General features: G+C 39.8%; 1 protein-coding gene across 1 annotated transcript; it reads left to right on the forward strand.

Annotated features, from left to right (window-relative positions):
- The first annotated feature begins 268 nt into the window (after nucleotides 1-268).
- Nucleotides 269-21,613, forward strand: LOC129109692 (galanin receptor type 1-like). The gene is made up of 3 exons (XM_054621810.1): nucleotides 269-956; nucleotides 1,045-1,110; nucleotides 16,859-21,613. The coding sequence occupies exons 1-3, from the start codon at nucleotides 294-296 to the stop codon at nucleotides 17,177-17,179; spliced, it is 1,050 nt and encodes a 349-aa protein (XP_054477785.1). The 5' UTR covers nucleotides 269-293; the 3' UTR covers nucleotides 17,180-21,613.
- The last annotated feature ends 1,801 nt before the right edge of the window (nucleotides 21,614-23,414 follow it).

The following is a 23,414-nucleotide window of genomic DNA, read 5'->3' on the forward strand; positions in this document are numbered from 1 at the left end:
AGGTGCGCAACCGGGCAAGCTCCAAGACGCGCAGCGGCGAGACCGACGCATGGGCGTACAGAGAACCAGACAGCTTTGATTACACCTATTACGAATGTGAGGTGAAATAATAAAGAGGGGGAGTCAGCTAAATAGAGATAGAGGAAAAAAAAGAAAGCTCATGGAGACGCACCTGACCACAAACCCTTGCTCCTTAAAGTGTCATTAAGCAGACCTCTTACAGGTCATTTTCTTTGCAGCAGCATTTCAAGTTCATCTCAAGAGGTGGTGGTGGGGGGGGAAAAATATAAATCATGAACTTGTCGGAGTCCGTGTGGCTCTTGGAGGAGCCGTGGAACCTCAGCAGAGCGGAGGAAGAGGACGAGAAACTTTTATTCGGGATCGGCACGGATAACTTCATCACGCTGCTGGTGTTCGGGCTCATCTTTTCGCTCGGGGTGCTGGGCAACTCCATGGTGATCACCGTGCTGGCCCGGAGCAAACCGGGCAAACCGAGGAGCACCACAAACATATTCATCCTCAACCTGAGCATAGCAGACCTGTCCTACCTGCTCTTCTGCATCCCGTTCCAGTCCACCGTCTACATGATGCCGACGTGGGTCTTAGGCGCCTTCATTTGCAAATTCATCCACTATTTCTTCACCGTGTCCATGCTGGTGAGCATCTTCACCCTGTCGGCCATGTCCGTGGACCGATACATCGCCATCGTGCACTCCAGAAAGTCCTCCTCTATCCGGGTGGCGAAGCATGCTTTGATCGGGGTGGTGGTGATTTGGATACTCTCTCTGGCCATGGCCGCGCCGGTCATGTATTACCAGAACATCTTCCACAGAGGAGAGAATCACACCTTCTGCTGGGAAGTGTGGCCCCCGAACCAGAAGAAAGTCTATGTGGTTTGCACGTTTGTGTTCGGTTATGTTCTGCCTCTGCTGCTGATTTCCTTCTGTTACGCAAAGGTAAGGAAAGCTATTCACATGGGGGGTCACAGGATGATTGTGTGAACAATCAAAAAAGATATCTTACCTCTATTTCCTTTGCTTACAGGTTTTAAATCACTTGCACAAAAAACTAAGAAATATGTCCAAAAAGTCAGAGGCTTCAAAGAAAAAGGTACGTATTAAGCTGACTTTTATAGGGGTGAGAGTTGGGCCATATGTTACAGCGAACTTGTCTGACTGTAATCAGGAAAAAAAAAAACTCAATAAACACTGGATAACACACACAGATGGGACGATTTGTTACCTGTTGATTTACTGAGAATAACATTATTTTTGTTGGATTTTAAATAATAAACTAAATGACCCTCAAAGTTTAAGCTCATCTGTAAAAAATAATTAGAGTCAAAAATCACGTTTTTACATATAAGTGACAACCTGAACACTTGAATTCAAAATGAAACAATGATCTGCCACGATGACGATGATTATCATTTTTCCAATGATGATGATGAATGATGAAAAGATGTCATCTCTTAAGTGTGAACAAGTTGTAGCTTAACTGAAATATCCATCTATCTAGATCCATGCATTTCATACAGTTCACTAAGCAGCAGCCTTTTCTCGCCACATATAGTTTGATTCAAAATAGGAGTCGGTGTTCTTGGCTATTAGGGAGATATATGTATATTACAGCTACACTATCCTGTGCACGTTACTCAGCATTGGATGTACCATATGCCCTACCTTTTCCTGCAATTCAAAAGGCAATTGAGGGGAACTGATCCCATCGTCTCTGTTGTTCCTTAGGGTCAAAATGATGAATATAAATGTTATCATGCTGTTAACTGGCACACTCGAGCAAAGTGTTTCTAAAAAGGTGATGTGCAATCAGAACTGCCATCGAGCCTTCATTATGCCCAGTGGATTCACGATCATTTAGCTTCCCATGAGAGCCAGTTATCTGCTGTGGCCCTCTTGATTGTCTGTCTGTCTGTCTGTCTGTCTGTCTGTCTGTCCGTCTGACTGTTGTCTTTCACAGCTGGTACCGTCCGATAACAGCCTTGTGCTATGAAATCATAGAGGGGGGGGAATTGATGAGAATTTAAATGTGCTTTGATACGCACCATCCCAACATACATGCTTTATTGACTGATGCTTAAAACAGGAATTTCACATACTCTTGTCACTGTGCCGAAATCTGATCGAGAATACGCAGAGGAAATGTTATGGTGAAAGCTTTGTGACAAACAGTAAGCAAACAGTGCATTAAAGCCAGATTGAAATACATAATTCAACCTGGTAGGATAGCTAGTGTAAAACTATAACTAATGTCGGAACAGACTGTTTAAACACACACACATATTAAATCTGAGTAAGGTATCAACAACTTCAATCCAAAGGATTTCTGCCAGAAAAGCTGTTAGGCTCTGTGGCCAAGTGTGTTTGTGTGTGTGTGTGTGTGTGTGTGTGTGTGTGTGTGTGTGTGTGTGTGTGTGTGTGTGTGTGCGTGTGCGTGTGTGTGTGTGTGTGTGTGGCGGGCGGCTGTGGCGTGTGTGTTCTCCATTCAGAGGGTCGTGGTTCGTGGCTTCAGCAGTCGATGTGTGGGCAAGACACTGTGTGTCGGTGTGGACTGGATGTGAATGTGTGCGTGGTGGCACCTTGCATGTGTGTCATCAGTGTGTGTGGGTGAATGATGTAACATACTACTGACTGTAAGTCGCTTTGTAAAAGCGTGTGTGTGTGTGTGTGTGTGTGTGTGTGTATGTAGCGGACTGAGCGGCTTGCCACTTAAATGAGAAAAGCTGGTCAACATCTAAGGCTGGCTCACCTGAAGCAGGCCTGAAACAAAGTTGTGGCCAACTCGGAGCTAACCCCCATCACTCTTAACAGCAGGTCGCTATCGCAAAGCACACAACTTACTCATCATTAAAGGTGTTCGCTCATTGCTTAACATGTGACAGAAACTTGTATAATCAATGGACAATGAATAATAGATGTCAAATAGATTAGATGATTTATTGTTAATTGTGTGTTCTATTAACCCCTTTTAAACCCAACGTCTTCCCAGACATGAACATATCGAAATCGTTTGTTATTTGTAACTCTTTGAAATAATCAATACAATTTTTCACACTTCTAGACTGAATTACCATATTTCTCCTCGTACGCAGTATCAACATTCTAAACACCCCAGACCAGTGTCTTGAGCAAGACACTGAACCCAAATTGCTCCAGATGGTCCGGCCAGTGCTTTGCATTGAGGCTTGTTGCCATCGCTGTTTGTCTGTGTGAATGTGACACAAATTGTAAAGGGCTTTGGATAAAAGTACGACATAAATGTAGTCCATTTAGTTTGTTTAACAAAATCTAAACAGACTCTCACCTCTAAAGCTCGTTTGTCTCAAAGTAAAATTGTGGCTGTTCTGAATCAGGGTAGTGTGAACATATAATTATGAGGTCAGCGTCATGTTTGCATTACTGGATCTATCGTACAAGCTAGGGGGTTTTCACAAAGGTTAAAATGAGTCAAATAAATAAACTGCAGTGGGCCACTCTGTGTCCTTGGTGGAAACGGAGGAGAATTTGTCCAAAGTGTTTAATCATTAGTTTGTGCAGCTCACCACTAGGCCTGTGAAATATAATGTCAGTGACAGCTGGGAAGAGCAAGGTTACTCCCACTGCTGTTGTGAAATACATCTAGACAAGTTCTTCTTATCACCCTGTGTATGAATCAGACAGCCTGCTTGCCTTGGCCAAGACCTTTGAATCTGCCCACTCCACGAAATACAAGTTGACTGATTCGCCCGGCATGATGATATGAAACAATTTCCTTGATTAAAAAGTAATGGACCAACTAGAGCTGCCTGGGGACTAAAGATGAGCCTACCTACCATTCAAAGCGCTTTACGCATTGAATGGTACACATTTACTCATTCACACACAATCATACACAAATGGCACAGCCTTCGGTAGCACTTTGAGGTTCATTGCCTAAGGACACTTCAACATGCAGAGTGAAGGAATCACCGATCTTCAGACCTGCTCTACGTCTATGCCCCGGCACGTCTTCTCAATATCGCTTGACATTGAGGGTTTATTCTGTTTTTTTTAACTTTCTCTTTTAACTCACTTTGCTCCACTCTTAAAACACTGGTACATAGTATGTTGTCATGGTAACACATCACTTCTCGACTTAAAATGGCGGTAGATTCAGGCGGGTAAATAGATGTCTAGAGATTGGTTAGCAGAAATCGAAAATAAGAAAGAAAAAGAGTATTAAATCTTCCTTAATCTGTCTGGAAGTCCATTGTGCATAGATATGACAAATCCGGTGTTAATAAATCTCTTTTACATAACTCACTTTATGTTGTGGTCGGATAACGAAAATATGAATTTTTTTTTTTTTTTGATTAATGGCTCCTGGTTAATGTTTTTGGAATAACAAAGTGTTGGGAGTTCATTTGACTTGGCAATGATGTTTCTAATGAATTTTCAGTGCAGAACCAGAGGTTAAAAAGCCAGTAATTAGCACTGTGTGTTTAGGAGTTTCATCTAAATGATAAGTGTCAGTCAGGCATCCAGATGGAGCACACAGATGGTTATGGATAATTAAGAAAATGAATATTTGTCCAAGTCGTCTTGAAATTGTTTAACAGCATCTGTAAACTGAGACAGAGAGTGCTAAGGACTAAACAGGTTCAGAAACCAAACTGCTCGTCTTTGACTGAGGCCATGTCCACATTAACATTTGTGAGTGTTACTATCCTGAACTCATAGACATCATATAGGTAGACGCCGCCTCCACTGCTTCAGCCCGTTGCCTCGGCCAAACGCGGCGCCGCCATATTGGTACGGGAGCTCTCTGAAGCCAGAGGTCTGTCAGACGTGTCAAACAAGCGCAAGTTGCCAGGAGCTGCGGTTTATCTGGATAAAAATCACGATAACCTTTTACATTTCGCAACCAATTTCATGGAGTATTCAAGGGTTTATGCTCTACGTGAAGTGTGTGAAAAAGATTTGCCTCTACGTTACTTTGAATCTCGCTAGTTAAATCGCCAGTCATACATGTGCATGGGTCTATGATAAACGCTCACTTTTCTTGCACAGCCCGTGCACTTTGAAAATACTGAGAAGATCTATAAACTATCGAAATAGTGCTTCTTTAGTTACTACGTATTGACCATCATTAAGAGAAAGAGCATACATCAAATAGTGAGAAACTGGCAGTCAGTGTGTTTTTCATAGTTTAATAGTTCCTTTTCAAGTATGTGCATTAAGAAACCTTGAACAGTGCAATTGGCAATACACATTTATTTCACAAATCAACATTACCAAAAAAAGCTATATATTTCTATAGCAGTAAAAATATACACATCTCAATATATACATACACATCTCAATAGTTGAACTGTAATATAAATAACATAGCATATATATAATACAATATAATATAATGACTCAGTATAATGTGCAATGGAATAACATATATATGATATATATAATATGTGAAACAATATAATATATTTTAAGTATAGGTATATATATTCATATTATATAATATATATATATATATTTGTACATTTGTACAATTTGACATAATATACAATCATTCTCATAACATTTTCACATCTATGCAGTGCAATTGACACAATATATAATTTCACACAATATATGATATAATATAATAATTGAATCTAGGCTAGAACCCTTTAAAAAGTATTGTCTTGCTGAGCTTTTTTCGACTGTTGCCAGTCTGTAATTGCAGCGTGCTCAGTTTTGCAATGTGGTGCAGCCTGATCTTGTGAAATACAGACACAACCAAGGACAACAGTGCAAAGTGGTGGTTTTCAATGCCAAATTGTGTGTCCTGAATGTGCTCCTTGAGGAGAAACACATCATCTGTCCAGATGTCAGCCCGGACAAACTGCTTGACCACAGACACACTGACAGCTTGCCCTGATGCACGCTGGCGAATGAACCGCTCTGCTGACCTGACCACCTTCACTGTCCCCTCTGAAGGAATCATCAGCCCTCCTTTGTTCTTCAGAGTCATAATGGAAGCTAATGGAAGATCTGAAATGCAGATAGCACAGAGTAATTAGTAAGTGACTGAAAGAGTATGAATGTCATTATGAAAACACCAATAGGCTAATGTGTTTATTTCCAGGCAAGGCCATATGAATGCAAATATGTAATCTTGTCGTGGCTGTAGACAAAAGCCAACAATCATTGTCTTAATAGCTCTAGCTTAAAGATGCACAAAAGCCAGGAACCATGACTGATTGCTCTAAACAGGTGCCCATAAACACCTGCCAACAAAGGTACCTGGCTATTGTGTGTCTTGAAGCTAGAGCTATCAGACTATGATTGTTGGCTTTTGTCTGTGCCAGATGCTATTCAAACTATGAATGGGGGCATATTACAGACGTTGTCAGGTATTTGGAGTTTAAGTTTGATATATGAAATTCAGACAAGCCAAGCATTTGAACACATTATTGCAGTTGTATTTCTTTGGTTACAGCCCTAAGATATACATGACATTCAAAGTTTAATTTCAATGTTACCTGAGTATAAGTCAAGCCTCTCTTGCAGCTCTTCATTTATGAGGTTCTTCCCCCTGAGGTCCTCCAGAAGACAACGCACTGTTTTCTTCGCACTCTGCTCTCGGGCCTTTGAGTTCCTCATCTCTTTCTCAAGACTCTCCACCCTAGCCAGGGCTTCATTGAGTCTAGTCTTGAGAAGAGTGGGAGATGGAGGCAATGCATAAGTGTGTTCCTAGTAAAAAAGGACAAAACAGTAGTGAGTAATGTTTATGATGCCATGATGCTCACTGCTGTTTTGGGGCATAGCTAGTGTAAATACTCACAAGGTAGTTAGGTGAAGGTTCAGTGACTTGTAATGATTGTAAAGAACAGTCAATTACAAGGCTCGCTTCAGCCTTCCTTGAGGCTTGTGTAGTCCTGGCTGCCACTTTCTAAAACAGAAGAACAAAATACTTGAACAGGTGTATCTCATTCTCAATCATTCCAAATGAACACACACACACACAATAAAACCATTTTCAGCAAGCTTAGTGATGCACTTACTCTTTTGAGATGTGTTGGGAAACTGAACACAGATGGTTTAGTTCCATCCCTGAGCCTGACATTTTGGCCTGTCCGGTCAAAATCCTCCGGCTGAAAGTGCTGGCTACAGAGCATTGACCTCTCATTGGCAGAAAAGTCTTCCCTTTTCACAGCCACTTCCCACTGTCTCCTCAACTGCTTCTCTTTGGGAAACCTTAAAATTGCGAGAAAGGTTAGCTAGCCAGTCAGTCAGATTCATAATACAGATGTATCTTTAAAAAACAACAACATTTAAATAGAAATAACGTTTAAAACGTCAATTTCGGCCGGCGACTGACTGCAGGTGCATCTCACAGGTGCATGTAGAGTATCGTGACATTTTTTCCGTAGTTTCATTCATTACGTGACACCTTCATATATTGTAGAACCATTACATATACAGTGGCATGTTTTGAGCCTTTTTTTGTTTTAATCTAGTCTCTTTTTTAAATACATCACAGAGAGAAATTAAGGCCAGTCGCTCAGCCGAAACGCAGCTTTCCGTCGCGACCATAAATGCTATATAATTACATTATACATACATTGTAATTACTCACAAGCAAGTAGTGGTAGATTATATATATATATACTGTATATCCTATATTTCTTGACAATATTATCTCCTGTTGACGAACGATAGAATAAGGCTTTGCTCACCATGTCCGTTTCACGTTAGACTAGCTATAGTCTGATTCTGGTGGCAACTTAGCTGTCTCAACAGCTCTTAGCTCTCAACATAACACATGATCTACGTGACATGACTGAATTTTACAATTACAAATAGAAACAATTGTTTAGTCTTACTTGTGAAAGGTAATTCCTTGCGATCTTGTTTGAATCGTCCTGATGGTGGTGCACCCCCAAGACGAAATAACTCCCGTACCAAGATGGCGCCGACATTTTATGCCGCCCAAGGCCGAAGGAGGCGTCTACCTATATGATGTCTATGTCCTGAACTGAGTGTTACTATGCTAATTGGATAAATTGTCACTCAACAACATGCACTAAATTCTCAGTGGCTTCATGGTAATTAAGCTCTGAATATTCGCATTGTGGAAGAAAATGCACATGCACACAAACTTGTGTTGGTCTTTCGTTAATTTTACAGGAATTGCATAAATATTTGTGCTACATTTGGATGGAAACTTGACCATATACAGTAGCTTTGAGTAAGTAGTTGGCATAAAGTTGGATACGATTTTTTCATACCCCACTAATGTTAAACTACAAACGTTTTTTACAAACGTCTTTATAAAAGACTGAATATTTAGTTTCATTCCAGTAGGTCTCACGGATTGGATTATAATTAGTACTTTCTATAACAATATTATTAGCTTTTATACTTTTGTATCAGATGAGAACGTGTCTGCAGTTGGACCCTCCTCCAAACTCAACCAGTCTTACGGCTGCAATGGGTTCTGGTCTATTGAAGCTGCTGTCAGAAACAGCCTCAATCCAAACTAACCTCAAGAAAAACACGACACCTCTTTAGATGGATTTCTCTCCCTTTGATTATGATGTAAAAAAAACTGTTGATTATCACTGATGCTTAATCATATGGACATATTTCATGCAACAATTTTCCTTGAGGCTAAAAACTCTGCAAGATTTGTATATCCACACACAGCCAGTTATTATGGTAATAGCAGAAATTTAGTACAGCGGAAAAATGAGCCGTGAATTGCAGAGCACATCACATCATGTTAATTGTTTTTGGCTTTTAGTCTTTTTTAGTGTGTTTTTACTTTACAGAGGCAATGTGTAAGATCTAGGCAGACTTTTAGTGAAAAACTGAGCACAGATGATCAACAGAATGTGAAGAGGATAGAGATTTCAAGTTATATCAAAGACGTCTATGTTTTGTGTATCAGACGTATCTACTGAAATGATCATGCTAACCAGCCCAGGAACATACGGTCTTGTAATACCACCTGTACATAGAGAGCCTATGGTGAGTCACCATAGCGTCCAGTCTGCTCTCAGTACACAGAACAAAGAAGTAAAACTGCCCCGATGGCTTGACAATTAGGCATTCATGGTCCGTGTGCATTTTGATAGTTTCTGGTTTGTGATATATTCAAAGTAGCAGAAACGAGAAAACTGCCTGCACCTTTGTCTCGTCCTGCTCTGCCGGCTGTAAAGCATGCGGCAGCTCCGGGAGACTGCATTCCCAATTAGCAGATAGCTAAAATTTAGCCAGTGCAAACCCATTTCTACTTTAGATTTAGTCAAATATACAAACTATCAAGGGTACATAGGCCAGCAGTGTGCTGGGGTGTCCACTGGATACGGTGGAGGTGGTGGGAGACAGGAGGATGATGGCCAAGCTGTCATCCCTGATGAACAACACCTCCCACCCCATGCAGGACACCCTGGCAGCTCTGTGCAGCTCCTTCAGCCACCGGCTGCTTCACCCCCGGTGTGTGAAGGAGAGGTACCGCAGGTCCTTCCTTCCTGCTGCTGTCAGGCTGCACAACCAGCTCTGCTCCCAGCAGACCACATGACACATGACAATAAAAACACTGTGCAATAATAGTTAAAATAGTTATTTTTTTCTGTCTGTAAATATAATATTTCAGTTATTGTGTTTTTCTACTGTTTTTATTGCTTATTTATAATACTTGGTTTTTTTTTTTTTTATTTTTTTTTTTTTTTTTTATCTTGTCTTTCTTTACTATGTCTCTTGTGTGCACTTTAACTCTATGCTGCTGTAAGCCTGCAAATTTCCCCGCTGCGGGACTAATAAAGGATTATCTTATCTTATCTTATCTTATCTTATCTTATCTCAAAGTCCCCAATTATTGGCAGAAACACACAAATGGCTAATGTAAACTGAATGCCGACGCCGCATGTAAGTTTATATGATAGCAGTGTTATTTTGACTGGCTATCAGAGTTTCAGCTGTTTTGTTGATTTTTTTCTTATTCTTGCCCTGCTGTTATTTAGTAGTCTTTTTTTTATAACTGACTACTGTAAATTTAGATTGTAGATTCTTTGAAGCAGGTGGCGAGACATTACACATTGCACCTTTAAGGACAAAAGCCTGTCTTGTGTACTTTCATCATCAACTTGAATAAAATACTTAACTTTGACACACTATAAGATTGATCATTTTTAACTTAATATATCAATGTCAAAAATACATCTTGACAGCTTTTAATCAGTAATTGGATGTGTTGCAGGGACCGTTTAGCTTTCAACAGTAGAGGATTACAAGTAGAGACAGAGTGGGTGGAGAAGAAGGGCTGAAAGGCATGATGTTTTATTAGTTCTGTCTTCCTGTGTCGAGGCTGCTGTTTGTATTAGCCTAACTGATGGCTCTCGGGGTTGAGGTGAAGATATGAATGTGTTATGGAGGCTATCCAAACAAAGCATGGTTATTAGGTTACCGCTCTGTGGGAACCTCTCCCTTGCTACTGTGTCTTTGCCTATACGTGTGTGTGTGTGTGTGTGTGTGTGTGTGTGTGTGTGTGTGTGTGTGTGTGTGTGTGTGTGTGTGTGTGTGTAGTGTGTGTGTGTGTGTGTGTGTGTGTGCGCACACGCTTGCTTGTGTATCACGGTGGGGCTTATATCTCTGGACAATATTGACCGTTGACCCTATCGACTGTGAGAATTTGAATTATGATCATGAAGCATTTCAGCAGACTGCACAGACCTTTGTACATACATGCTGTCATTGCTTTCGTACTGCTTTTCAATGGAGATTTTCGAACTACAACTGTTCCCAATGTTATTTGATTTTGGTTGGAAGGCTTGGAAAGCTTTATTTCCATATTGACTTTCCTCTTTGTTCATTCTACTGCATTCATTTTCTTTATTGATTAAATGCTTTTGGCCATTTGGGGCTGCTCAACAAGCTGTAAACACAACATTGATATATAACATCCTCTTGTGAGGTTATTACTGTGAGCCTGTTAGCAAACAGTCGCCCATTTACACTTCCAGCAGACACAGAGCCACATTAGCATTAATTAGGAGTCTAGTTTATGGCCACCTGGTGAAATAAAGTCTAATATTCACTCTCTGTTTTGCATTCCATCAACTCCTGAAGGAAATACCTGGCTCTACAGATGCTACACCATGTCCACCGTCTAGCTATTTCCTTATTTAACTTTGTCTGTCTGATACTTTGTCTGGTGATTGGCAGGCAGTGCACAGTGGGTTTATCAGTGTTTCACTGAAAACAGTTGCCGACTGCTGCTTCACTGAGAAGTGAGACGGAGCCAAAGACTGAATGTTAACAAAATGAACATAACTCTGTATTTTCAAGCATAAAGTGTTCCCACATTCAACAACTAAAGCAGAAAACACATTTGACATCCAGAGGGTCTTCATTTCTATTCTACAGTTTCCAAAAGGTTTTGTGCTTTTCGGTACAAATAAACCTTCAACCCTTCATTATAAACCCATGTTGTGTCAACAGGTTTTGTCCAAAGCTGCAGAAAAAGTAACTTTCTGAATGCTGTTTTTTATTCTTATGTGTAAAATACACATAAAAGATTGCATCTTGTAATATTTCACTTCCTAGATACATCACTTAAGTGAAGTGTTGGAACAAGTAGAGACAGAATTGGGTAATACTTTATTTGAAGGGGTGTGTATAAGACTCACATGACGCTGTCATGGACATGAAGGAGTCTTTATTAATGTTAATGCCTGTTGTCATTTTTGACACTTTTTTTAATGCAATGTTGCTATTGTTTGAGATGTCTTTGTTGTGTTGACCTGACATTAACCAAGACAACATAATCTGTCCTAAACATGCTTTTGCAGGCCTAATTGTCAAACTTAAAGAAACTATTTAGCTTTATGTGTTAGCATAACATTAAACTGTCATGTCATGAGACCAATTGGGTCATGAACAATTTCATAGAACTAAACTACAGAGGAACCATCAGGACTTGTCATAAAGATGCCATTAAGTTTTACAAGGTCAGTTTGGCGACAGGTCGTATAGTAGTGAGGTGATATATGGAGTGATGGACAGCTTTACTTGTTGCTAAATTAACTGCTAATTGCTGTTAATTGCAGTTGGTGAAGTTAGTTAGAAAGCTTTATAAGCCGTGCAGCTAGCAGTCGTCATACTGGCCTCTGTCGGCCGTGTTCACTCGGAGCAACAAGTAATCCATCTGTCCATCACTCTGTAAACCACCCCTTCAAATGAAGTGTTACCAGTGGCGATTTTGGTATGAAAATGTTGTTGGGTCCACACAATAATCATACAAGAAAATGTGATTGATGCAATCCAAACAAACCATAGATATTTCACATTGCAACAACCAATAAACTGTGCGCCAGTGAGAGAGGGGAGACACTGAGATTGCTGTGACCAATATATCACTCCTACATGTGTGCAAACCTCTCTTTGACCTAGCTATTAAAATCCAACACTCCATGGAGGAGTTCATTTTCAAATGCATAGAAAGGGCATTCAACCTCTGCTCTCCCATTTTATTCCATGTAAATGTCTTTATTCTTTTCAGAGTCGAGAAGTTTCTCTCGGATTCAGCGCTGGTCATTGGTGTTGTGATGATGATTTGGTTGTTTTCATGAATGCACTTCAATAGAGAAAGTGCAGTGTTGCCTTTGCTCAGTTCACTGTGCTGGTAGAGGGTTTTTCAATTTTGCCTCATTTGTTAGTTGCCATAATTTAACAGCACATTCTAGTTCAGCCTCTGGAAATGATTTCACGAATTTAGGGAAAAGTTTGCAATCAATGGGTTTTTCTGCAATCAAATGGTCACTTTTAGCGAACGTCTCTTCCACTTGACTTGACACGGTGTCGCAGGCCACTTCCATGATTGCAGCTGTGTCGATTTTTCCTCCTCCTCTGCACTCTTTCTTGCACAATCACATCAGCTCGTTCCCTGAGACGCCCTGCATTCTTCTTGAAGGTCTCCATCGCTAGGTTGATTCTAGCCTCATCAATTTCCTGTTTTTGGAGTACATAGTACAGTATATCCACTTCTGGCATGAGCTCAGAAAAAAACTGCAATAGCTGTAGGAACTTTGGTTCCTGCAGGTGAATGGACAGGCCTCAGGCCTCTCTGATGGTCACTCTATCCAATACATCTCGTGTGCGTATGTTGTCCAAACACTGCTTGTTCTCCTTGCGGCTTTCCCAAACAGCATTAACTGCTTTTGAATTTCCACCTCGTAACTGGAGGCCTGGGGATGCGCTAGTTGAAGCCTCGGAAAGAGCAACTGTTCTCCTGGGTGAATTTGAGAAAAACGTGGCTAATGCTGACGGATCAGCAAAAGACACATTCAACTCTAAAATTCTTGCTGAGCAGCTTTGTTGAAGTTTATTTGATGCATGTAACAGTGCGCGAAGTACACGCATGGATAGTGCTCCTTGAAAAGAGTCTGAACACATCTCGTACTTCCACTCATTTCCCCAGCCACGTCATATGTTTGCGCTATGAGCTTGTTTGTTCAGGGGCTTAAGAGATGCCTATATATCATTTAATATCAGTGGCCGATTTATCCTTCACCTCAATAAATTCCCCCAAACTCTCGGTCACTGCGTTATTTAACATATAGCACAATACTATGACCGTTTGTGACTTGCAGGACACATTTGTGGTCTCATTTGCCTGTACAGCAATGCAAGGTGCATTTGCCAGTTGTTGAGCAACCTCATTCTTGTAAACATTGTACATGCAATCCAAACACTTGTTTTGAAAAATGAAGTGCCCTTAAAATAGGGTTGAGCATCGTTATTGTTTCTTACCCTTGAGTTTCCCCCGCACATAGTCTCAAATATGCAAATAAAAATGAGCCGGCAGACTTGTCATGTCCAAGCAAGGCATTTTTGCACTTTCCACTTAGTTTTATACAGGTTATTATTCTGCCAAGAACATACCTGTTTTCTTCGATCTGACGGTTGTGTGTTCAATGCCCCGTCTGTATGCACTGTCAAGCTGAGAGGCAACGTTTGTTGTTCCCAGTAAGCATCACTTGATGGCATCATCCACATGTGATGCACAACTCTCGTTTTTACCAGCCTTTCTGAAAGATGTTTTAAGTCTTTAAATCCACTTGCTGTCCATACAGTTTCCTCTCTGAAAACAAGACATGGAAAGTAGAACAGGGCTTTTTTTGATATGTTAGCAGTAAGACAAGTTTTCCTTTTGAACCACTCATGGTTGAATTAATTTATAAATCTTATTCTTCTTTATAAGTATGATATCATTCCCTCTTTAGCTAGCTGGCAAGACATGTACACCCTTGCACCATTAAAATCAACGGATGGGATGCATATAAGGGCCCTGGCCATCAGGCCTCACGGAAAGTTCACGTTGAACGCATGCACATGTGAATATGGTTTGTCAATCCAGAGCTACAAGTGCAGTATGACCAGTTCTGCTGTGCCCCACCAAGCGGAAATAAGCATGCAGCATCAGGCACAAACACAAATTTACATGCTACAAATCAATATTTTTTCAAGAGAAGAGATTCTATTCAGAATATGATAAATGATAATAAAGCTATTATTATATTAATTAGGAAGTAGACAAGTTGAGTTTGGCATTATTGCGTCTCAAATAGAGATAAGCCTATAACTTCTTCCGTACAACAGCGCCCTCTGGTGGGGCCGTGCACCACCGGCCCCTAATGCAAAAAAAACAACGCAGATAAGTGTTTCCCAGAATTTATATGGAATATGGAGAACTGTCAAAGTGGGAATGAATGTTGTTCTGTGCCACTAAAAGGGAAATGCAGTGGGACTATTGAAAAAAGTTAGATTGAATTGATCATCGTAGAATCTGGTTACTATGGCAGCTTCAAATAAGGCAGCAACAATTCAACATAGGTCATCTAAAGACTGTATCAGTCAAATGTCAGTATGTACGTTCAGAATTACTGAATGTATTTATTAATGTCTCATTCCTTTGCTATGCTGTGTTTTCCCTGCTCAATGTGTCACTTTACACGGAAATCAAATCAAAATCACTGAAATGGCTAGATGTTTAATCATGTTTTATTTATCATTTCTAACTTTCTTTGAACAGAACTACAGAGGAAGCAACATTTTTCATTAGTTTGTGGCTCCTCTGTATTTATTTATTTTTCTGCGATGGGAGCTAATTAGTCCTAGAATAAATCCAATTGCTACCTAGGAATGCAGAGGAGAAGCTCGGCCGATCAGACAGCGTGTAATTTGTTTTTTTTTATGGTGACACATCCCAGCTGAAGGCTTTAGCTTTACCAATAGTCTTGCATGAAAAAATAACATCCACCCATTAACTCATAGACATTCCACAAAATTGGTTTGTCATAACTGTCAGATTAAGTTTCCATGTTTTATATGATATATCTGGTTCAGTACATCATGTTTAATTGTATCTTATTTTTGTGTCTTACATGAGGGTGGGTTCTACTATAGGTGGTAACCGAGGAGAACATGTCCTGCTGTTTAGATCAGCAGAGCAGAATGATCAGAGTCTATGCAATTGTACAGTCACTGTTGACTTTACATATTGTTTTCTCCTCATGGAGTTGTTTTGTAAAGTCAGTTAGAGTTTTATTTAATTTTGTGTTATATACAAGTCAGTGTAATACCTATAAAGCCCAATGTTGGACAAGCCTTATGGAGGAAAACTTTGTAAGCCTTATATGTATTACTGTACTTTGGAGACATGTACAAGACTGGAATGAGATGTTCGACAGATTTTTTATTATTTTCTTTTCACCCACTATCAACAATGCCACATGATCTACAGTATTTACTGTACAAGTGCATAATTCTGATATGAGAGGGGTTCTAAACATATATGGATTGCAGCTGGATCTGCTGAGTGAAATGTCAATAGGATAATGTGATTTATGTGGTGCTAGTCAATTTAATAGAATAATGGCTTTCATTAGGCCCTGATTGAGAATGTGGGCCCTCTGTATTTATTGGCTAAAAAAGGAAATACAGCTAATATTCATCAATTTAAAGCTGTACTAATCAATGTTTTCATATTAATAATGGATCAAACAATAATTTGAAGTGTTAAATGGGTCACTCATAGTAACAAACCCATACAAAGTTATCACCAAGTCAATCAGATAAATGATGCATTTTCACATCCTTTTACACATTGTTTTTAGTTTTTCAGACTGCAATTTATTATTGACTTTGTTTCAAGCGGTAGCAGGGAGCTGTTGTTCCATGAAAAGACTCGAAACCAATAATTACCCAGCCCCACATGGCAGATGGACAAACTTAGTCACTAGCTGGCGAACATAGTGGATCATTTAGGAGCTTAAGAGCCAGATATGTTTCTCAGGAGTTTGTAAACAGAGCTAAAAGGAGAGAGAATATCATACCAGTATTCCCCAGATTGCTAGAAAACACAACTCCACATGAATGATCGTGTTGTTTTTCCGCCATGATAACATCGATAATAGGCCAAAACGAAACAAAAACATAAATTCAGCTTTATGGAAATATTTTGGGACTGGCATGTTGCCCAACTTAACCCTTTTTTAATTCATAAAATTGACTTAGCCCCATGCTAAAACATCTGGATACACTAGGCTTATCAATAACACATACATACCAGTAACTCTTAGTCGATGTTTTGTACGCAGGTTGATATCAGTATTTCATATTTTGTATTTATCTGCCATCAAGTAAGTTTAAACCTTATAGTCTCACTTTGGCCAGGAAGATCACTCTGTATTAAGACATAGTAATATTCCTTTATCCTGAATACGACTTAAACCTGAGTACAGCATTAATGTTCTCACTGATGTCCCTGCAGGCACTGACTAAATCTCTCTCCTACTCCTCTTTGTTCTCTGTTCCCAATCTGTGGCTCCCAGACTGCTCAAACCGTCTTGGTTGTGGTGGTGGTGTTCTGCCTCTCCTGGCTCCCTCATCACGTCGTACACCTGTGGGTGGAGTTCGGGACCTTCCCGCTGAACCAGGCCTCCTTTGTGTTACGGGTGGCCGCCCACTGCCTGGCGTACAGCAACTCATCCGTCAACCCGGTCATCTACGCCTTCCTGTCGGAGAACTTCAGGAAGGCCTACAAGCAGGTGTTCAAATGCCAGATCGGCACCAGTGACTCCCCGCTCAACGACGTCAAGGAGATCCGCAGCAAAGCGGACACGCCACCCTCGACTAACTGCACCAACGTCTGATAGACAAGGTGTGGACTGTGACATGAAAATGAATTATGGCGACTGTCCCGCTGAAACGCAATGTAAAGTCACGGGGACAGAGCCATCAGACGTGAGTGGGTGTGTGTGGATCTTTTCTTGTAGGTAAGTATGGTTGCTTGGATACTACTACAGCCATACTGTTCCACATGAGCGCTGTTCATTAAACCTGGACCGGAGTAGGTAAAGCCACTGTGGCTGCAGGGCATGATTACTCCCTCTTTGATCAGTCTCTGTTTCCTTCTTTCATGATAAAAGTCTGAAGTCTGAAATTCAGGAAAATGATCCTCTCTCCTAAACATATTTTGATTGTAGACATATTTCAGATCACTATATATTTACAAGCCAATACATAAATAAATACGTGGTTGTTGTACTTTCAGACAGACAGAAGTATAAAAAATTTCAAGACTATTAATGTATCATATTGAGTCAAGTAAAACTGTTGTTTGAATGTGTGTTTTCTGTCTGAAGAACAGTGTTGGAAATTGTGAAGTAACATTTCAACAGAATTGTGATTACTTTCTTTTTAAGGAACGAGTAAGAGAAAATATTTTTTAATTCAGTAATGATTACACCAATTAATCCCAGTCACGCTCTGTTACTTTGTCGATTCAAGGGTTGACTTGTTTGCTTTCTTTCCAGGAACTATAGATGGTTGGATGTGCGTCCAGTGGAGAAACTGGTCATCTTAGCTTGGATAGCTTGATGCAGGTAGAAATGCGGCTCCTGGTAACTCCAAATTTGTTGTAAATGTACATGTTGTAAATTCAGACAATCTACATGTGGTAAATTAAACTTAGCTGATACTGTTATTCACTTCAGAGTTGGAGGGCACATCAACGTGACAGCAGTGGCCGGTTTCATAAAGATAGAATTAGTCTTACTAAAAGTCAGACCTCAGGTAACTGTCTTAAAGTATGCGATGCACAAAGTTGTTGACTATCTTAAAGATGACTGATTTGTCATAAGTTTTGGGTAAATTAAGACCAAAAAACACGAACATCTCCCCTCACTTCAGTAGTTTGCCCTTCTGGAGAAATTCAAAAGTTACAAGGACGTTTTACTTGGGAAAATTCTGATAAATGTAAAATAAAAAACATTTCAATAGCATGGAATCTCAACGCACTGCAAAGCTTTAGAATAGCTGGTTGGCAAGGCAAGGGCTCAGTACTTCTGCTTACTCATCTTGCAGGCTCTTGATAGTTTTCTTGGACAAACAAAAAGGACTGGCGATGTCCTCAGTGTGGTATATTTCCAACAGGTTACCGTGCTCTCTATAATCTCTGTCTGCTTCTCGGTGTTCACTCAACAACACTGTCAGAAGACAACAAAACATGAGCCATGTTTTCCATGTCACTTGGTGCCAGCATTTTGCAGAACTGTGCATTATAGAGCCCAGATTATATTATTCATATTATATATTAATACTTTCCGACCCTCTCTCCACTGTAATGTGAATACTTATTTAGTTCTGGTAGGACGGGTCCCCTTAAAGGTCTTATTTACTAGAAACCGACCCCCTGGACACTTTACTGTAGGCTGACCCCTTGTTAAACAACAACAACAACAACAACAACAACAACAACAACAACAACAACAACAACCGTGACTCACTTTTCCATTTCTACATATTAATTTCAGAAGATATGTGTGTTTGTGTGTGTGGAGTTTTGGAGTTGTTAACAGGTATATCGGAGCTGTTCTAAGTATCTAAACTAATATAAAGAGTAATTGATTACATTTTTCAGTTAACTTACCCAGCACTGCTGACAAAAGGTCGCCACTGTAGAAAAGAAAAAAAAAATAACATTGTCATTGTACCCAGTATGATTAAAGCCTGATGTTTCTTAATATTATGAACACTAAAGTTGATATTCACGTATGCCTCACTCTATTTTTGGCTGTTATTTCACGTCAACAGTTTTCATATTATGTCGTGCTGTACGACTGAGCCAAGCTGTTGGTCATACAAAGCTTGTTGCTTGTTTTGCACCCTTTCTAGTAGCCATCTTTCTAACCACCAAAAAAAAGGTGATCCTGTGGAAATTAAGAATTCTTAAGTTGTTATGCTATATATATGTATGTATGTGATGTGCCAAGCCTCCACACAGCAGCTTTTACCTCAATATAACAAGATCATTAAAACTAAACAATACAAGACCTTTAAGCCAGCCCCGGAAAATCATACAGTATTTTATGTACATCTTCGGAGTTGAGTTCATGGTGGACTTTTAGCCTGTGGTGAGGCAACGAGGTGTTAAGGAGGGGAGTGAGTCTGCTGCAGCAACTTCATCCAGAGAGGAGGAACTCATCACTGTTATCAGCAGACTTTCATCCTCCCTGTCAGCGAGGATCTCAGATATGAGAGTCAAGGACTGTTTCCGTACAGGAGATGCTGTTGATGACTTGCTGACTATAGTGCTGATGGGGCAGATGGTGATGCTCATCCATGCCCACACAGGACTGAGGACGTTTTTTAAAGGAGGCATGTGCATGAGAATGAAATCCAAGTGGTGCCAGGGTAATGTGAATTAATGAAATGTTTGCAGCAGACGATACAGATGTGGAACACAAAAAGAGCGTTGTTTCCTAAACACCCATATAAAGAGCACATGAACAAAAGCATGTCTTTTCAGCAAAACACTTCAGATTACCCACAAATTACAGTGTAATTATTTACTATATAAAAGGTATGATTTTAATACTAATTTATGGATGGATTACTGAAAGAGCCGCCCTGGCCTTCATCTACAAAATATCCCTCAAAGTGACACATCCTGACCAAGAAGAGACTCAAAATGATCACAAAGAAACATAAAATAACTACAAAGATACACAAAAAGACCAGAACAACTCCAAAGAGATGCAAAACAGCTGCAAACAGACTCAAAGAGACCAAAAAGAAACTCACAGTCACTATGAAACGGGGCAAAACAACCACAAAAAGACACAATATGACTACAAAGAGACACGAATCAACCTCAAAGACACATACAATGAGAAACAAGCATCTGTCAAGAGAATAAAAATTACAACAAAGGCACATAAAGCAACTACAAAGTCACTTTTTATTTTTTAAATTATGTCTTATACTATTGCAGTGTGTTTATTGTTGTGCACCAATCACAAAGCCATATCCACGTACTTGGCAATAAACTGATTCTGATCCTACAAAGAGACCCAAAACAACTATAAAGAGACTCAAAATGATGACAAAGAGGCATAAAGCAACTACAAAGAGGCATAAAGCAACTACAAAGAGACTTAAATTACTACAAAGCGACACAAAACAACCATAAAGACTCACAAAACAACTACAGGAGACTCCAAATGAAGAGGCGCAAAATCACAGAGAGATGAGTTTCAACCTCAAAGAGACACAAAATGAATATAAGGAGATACAAAACCACAGGGAGATACGTAACCACTACAAAGCCCAGGTACCTAATGTCTCATATTCTGCAAATGACCGATACCTATACCAAGACACATATGTAAGCACATAGGAGGAAGTGATAAAAGGAATAAAGGGGGAATGAATTTGTGTTTGAGAATGACTACTTAGAAATAAATTACACTGTGCGTATTTCTTTAATTACCAGGAACCCATTTAATAATTACAGAGTACAGTGATATTATTACTGGGGAAAAAGGACACAAGCGAAATGAGGAAAACAAAATAAAATGCAATATGCAGCATTACTTTTTTTGGCATAGTTACACAGTACCGTTGATCAACCCAACAAGTACTGTTTCGCAAAAATAAAAAAATAAAAAATGTAGATCTCATTGTTAAAATAGATGCTGAAAAGTAAGGAGAATTTAGTTTTTGGTATTTGGTAGTCCATATGATAAAAATATTCACACTGTAATTTGTGGTTTATATTCTAAAGTGTTAACTTTAGGTTCGCAGATACAACTTTCAAGATATGATTTCGGTTTAAAGTGCTAAAAAGAAGAGAAAAAAATATTTTAACATGACATTAACAAATATGTGAAAGCAATCACACTGAGCTTGCCCTTGACAGGGGGCATGGGATAAAGGTACTCCATCTTAGTGGAGGTTTCTTAAGGGATTCACTTTTTATTTGTTGATTTATTCATTGACTTGATGATACTCTTTGTACAGCTTTTCAGTGCTCTGTGTTTTACTGAGGTGGTCCTGGTGTGTCTTTTTAATCTTGTTACCTGTATTGATTCAGCTGTGTCGTTTAAATCAAATGATTTACCAGAGGAGGAAAAAGAAGATTGTTTTGCCTGTTTAATCTTTCTGTGCTTGAAAATGCAACGTGTAAGAAAAAAAGCCTCTCTGAAATACTACAATTCTATTAAACTTCGTGGCATTTCCTTGAAGATTTCTTGCTATTCCAATACCTGCTTTGCATTATTTTAAATGTGTGTTTTAATAAATGAAAAAGGTGTTCTTACATGTTATTGTGGCCTTCACTAAGAGCAGCTTTTCTTCTGCCTCACTGACACAAAACAACAACCCTCACCTCCCTCACCGCCGAAACGGGGAAATAACAGAGTAGGTTCCCACCATTTGGGCTCCCCTCAGAGTTTTGGTTTTGCTGATTATACACTAGTCGAGGACATTTCCTGGCATCGACTCAACCCGACAATCCCCAAGAGGCCTGAGGAAATAATCTCTTTCTTCCCACGATGCCTTGAAGCAATAAGGGGTCTTTTTTAGGGCAACTATACTAGCAAAGAATGTATTATTTACATGGGACATAATCTCAACCAAACCATATCAGAAACAGCCGATAAGAGTAGGCGCAGCAGTTGTGTCCACAGGTGCTCTACTGAAATAAAATGACATGAGGGACATTTGGTTATTAAATTTGGTACATATATTTACACTCCCTCAGGGATAAATTGCAACAGCTTAAGTGAGCTCCTGACTTTTTATCTGGCGCCATCATCAGTTCAAAATTTCCACATGTCCAATACTTTGGTACCTGCTAAACAAATGACTTTCCATCAACCTTTGTGTTTCCTGCTTATTAGTAAATGCTAGCACGCTAAAGCGCTAAACTAAGATAGTGAACATGGACTACAACCGCTCATCTATGCTTCAAGCTAGCATCTTGAAACTACATAGCTGCAAGCTACTGGTGCAACACACCTTAATCTCTAAATGATCTGTCTGCAGTTGAGCTGCATTGTGGGTAATGTCACCCGGCCAGCCAGGATTTGACAAGGAGCATTGATTTTGATACTTTTCTTTATTAAACCGCCTTGTGCAATGCTTAATCGGTGTACAACTATTTTAATTACAGCCTCACAGAGCTGCTAGCAAGTCTTGTTAATAATACAATAAACAACAATATTAGCTTATAATAATGGTATTCTATAGATGTTTTGTAAGGCGGACATTAAGTACATTGTGAAAATGTCACAGAGTGTATGCTGTACTGAAAGCTAAAATAATGGTTGGGTTAAAGCTGAAAAGGATACCTCAATACACACACACACACACACACACACACACACACACACACACACACACACACACACACACACACACACACACACACACACACACACACATGCTCCCTTCCAATAAAATTAGGTCCAGCTGTTAACACTCAATCCAAATCATTTTATGTAAAATTCTTATAGCTGGTGCTCAATCTTCTCAAACATCCACCAAGCAAACTTTGCCTTCATCCATTAAACACTGAGGCAGCAAACACACTGTGAAAGGTGCATTGTGGGATCAAGCTTTGAGAACAATGTTTTGTTCGGTTGGCAATGGGCAAGGCACAGCTCTGCCGGACAAGTCTATGTGATACTGTAGATGAGCACTTTGTTTTTGTCCGTCCGATTCATTAATATTCACTGCGGTTGTTTAGATAGGCAGGCTGGCTGACACTCACCTGGATTTGGATTCTGATAAACATACTGTGCCAAGAAAATAAAAAAGGGGCACTTATCCAAATTGAATCTAGTTCCATAATGCATTTTGATTTGTGTCATCATCCTTTCCTTTCCGATGACTGCAGATATCTGAGTGATGAAGACAGGTCATGTGGATGCCCCCTTTTGTTATAAGCTTGGCTTGAGCTGCAGAGTGTGATGCTGAATTACTTGCAGCGAAGCTCCTTCCTACAGTGGACTGCTTTGGTTATCCTGTTATGGTCGTTGCTGTTTACTTTCAGGCAGAATCACGACAAACAATCTTTCAACAGTTCTTATTCATTTTATTTTA

Source organism: Anoplopoma fimbria, chromosome 20, assembly GCF_027596085.1.
Source record: "Anoplopoma fimbria isolate UVic2021 breed Golden Eagle Sablefish chromosome 20, Afim_UVic_2022, whole genome shotgun sequence".
In the NCBI taxonomy this organism is placed as follows: domain Eukaryota; kingdom Metazoa; phylum Chordata; class Actinopteri; order Perciformes; family Anoplopomatidae; genus Anoplopoma; species Anoplopoma fimbria.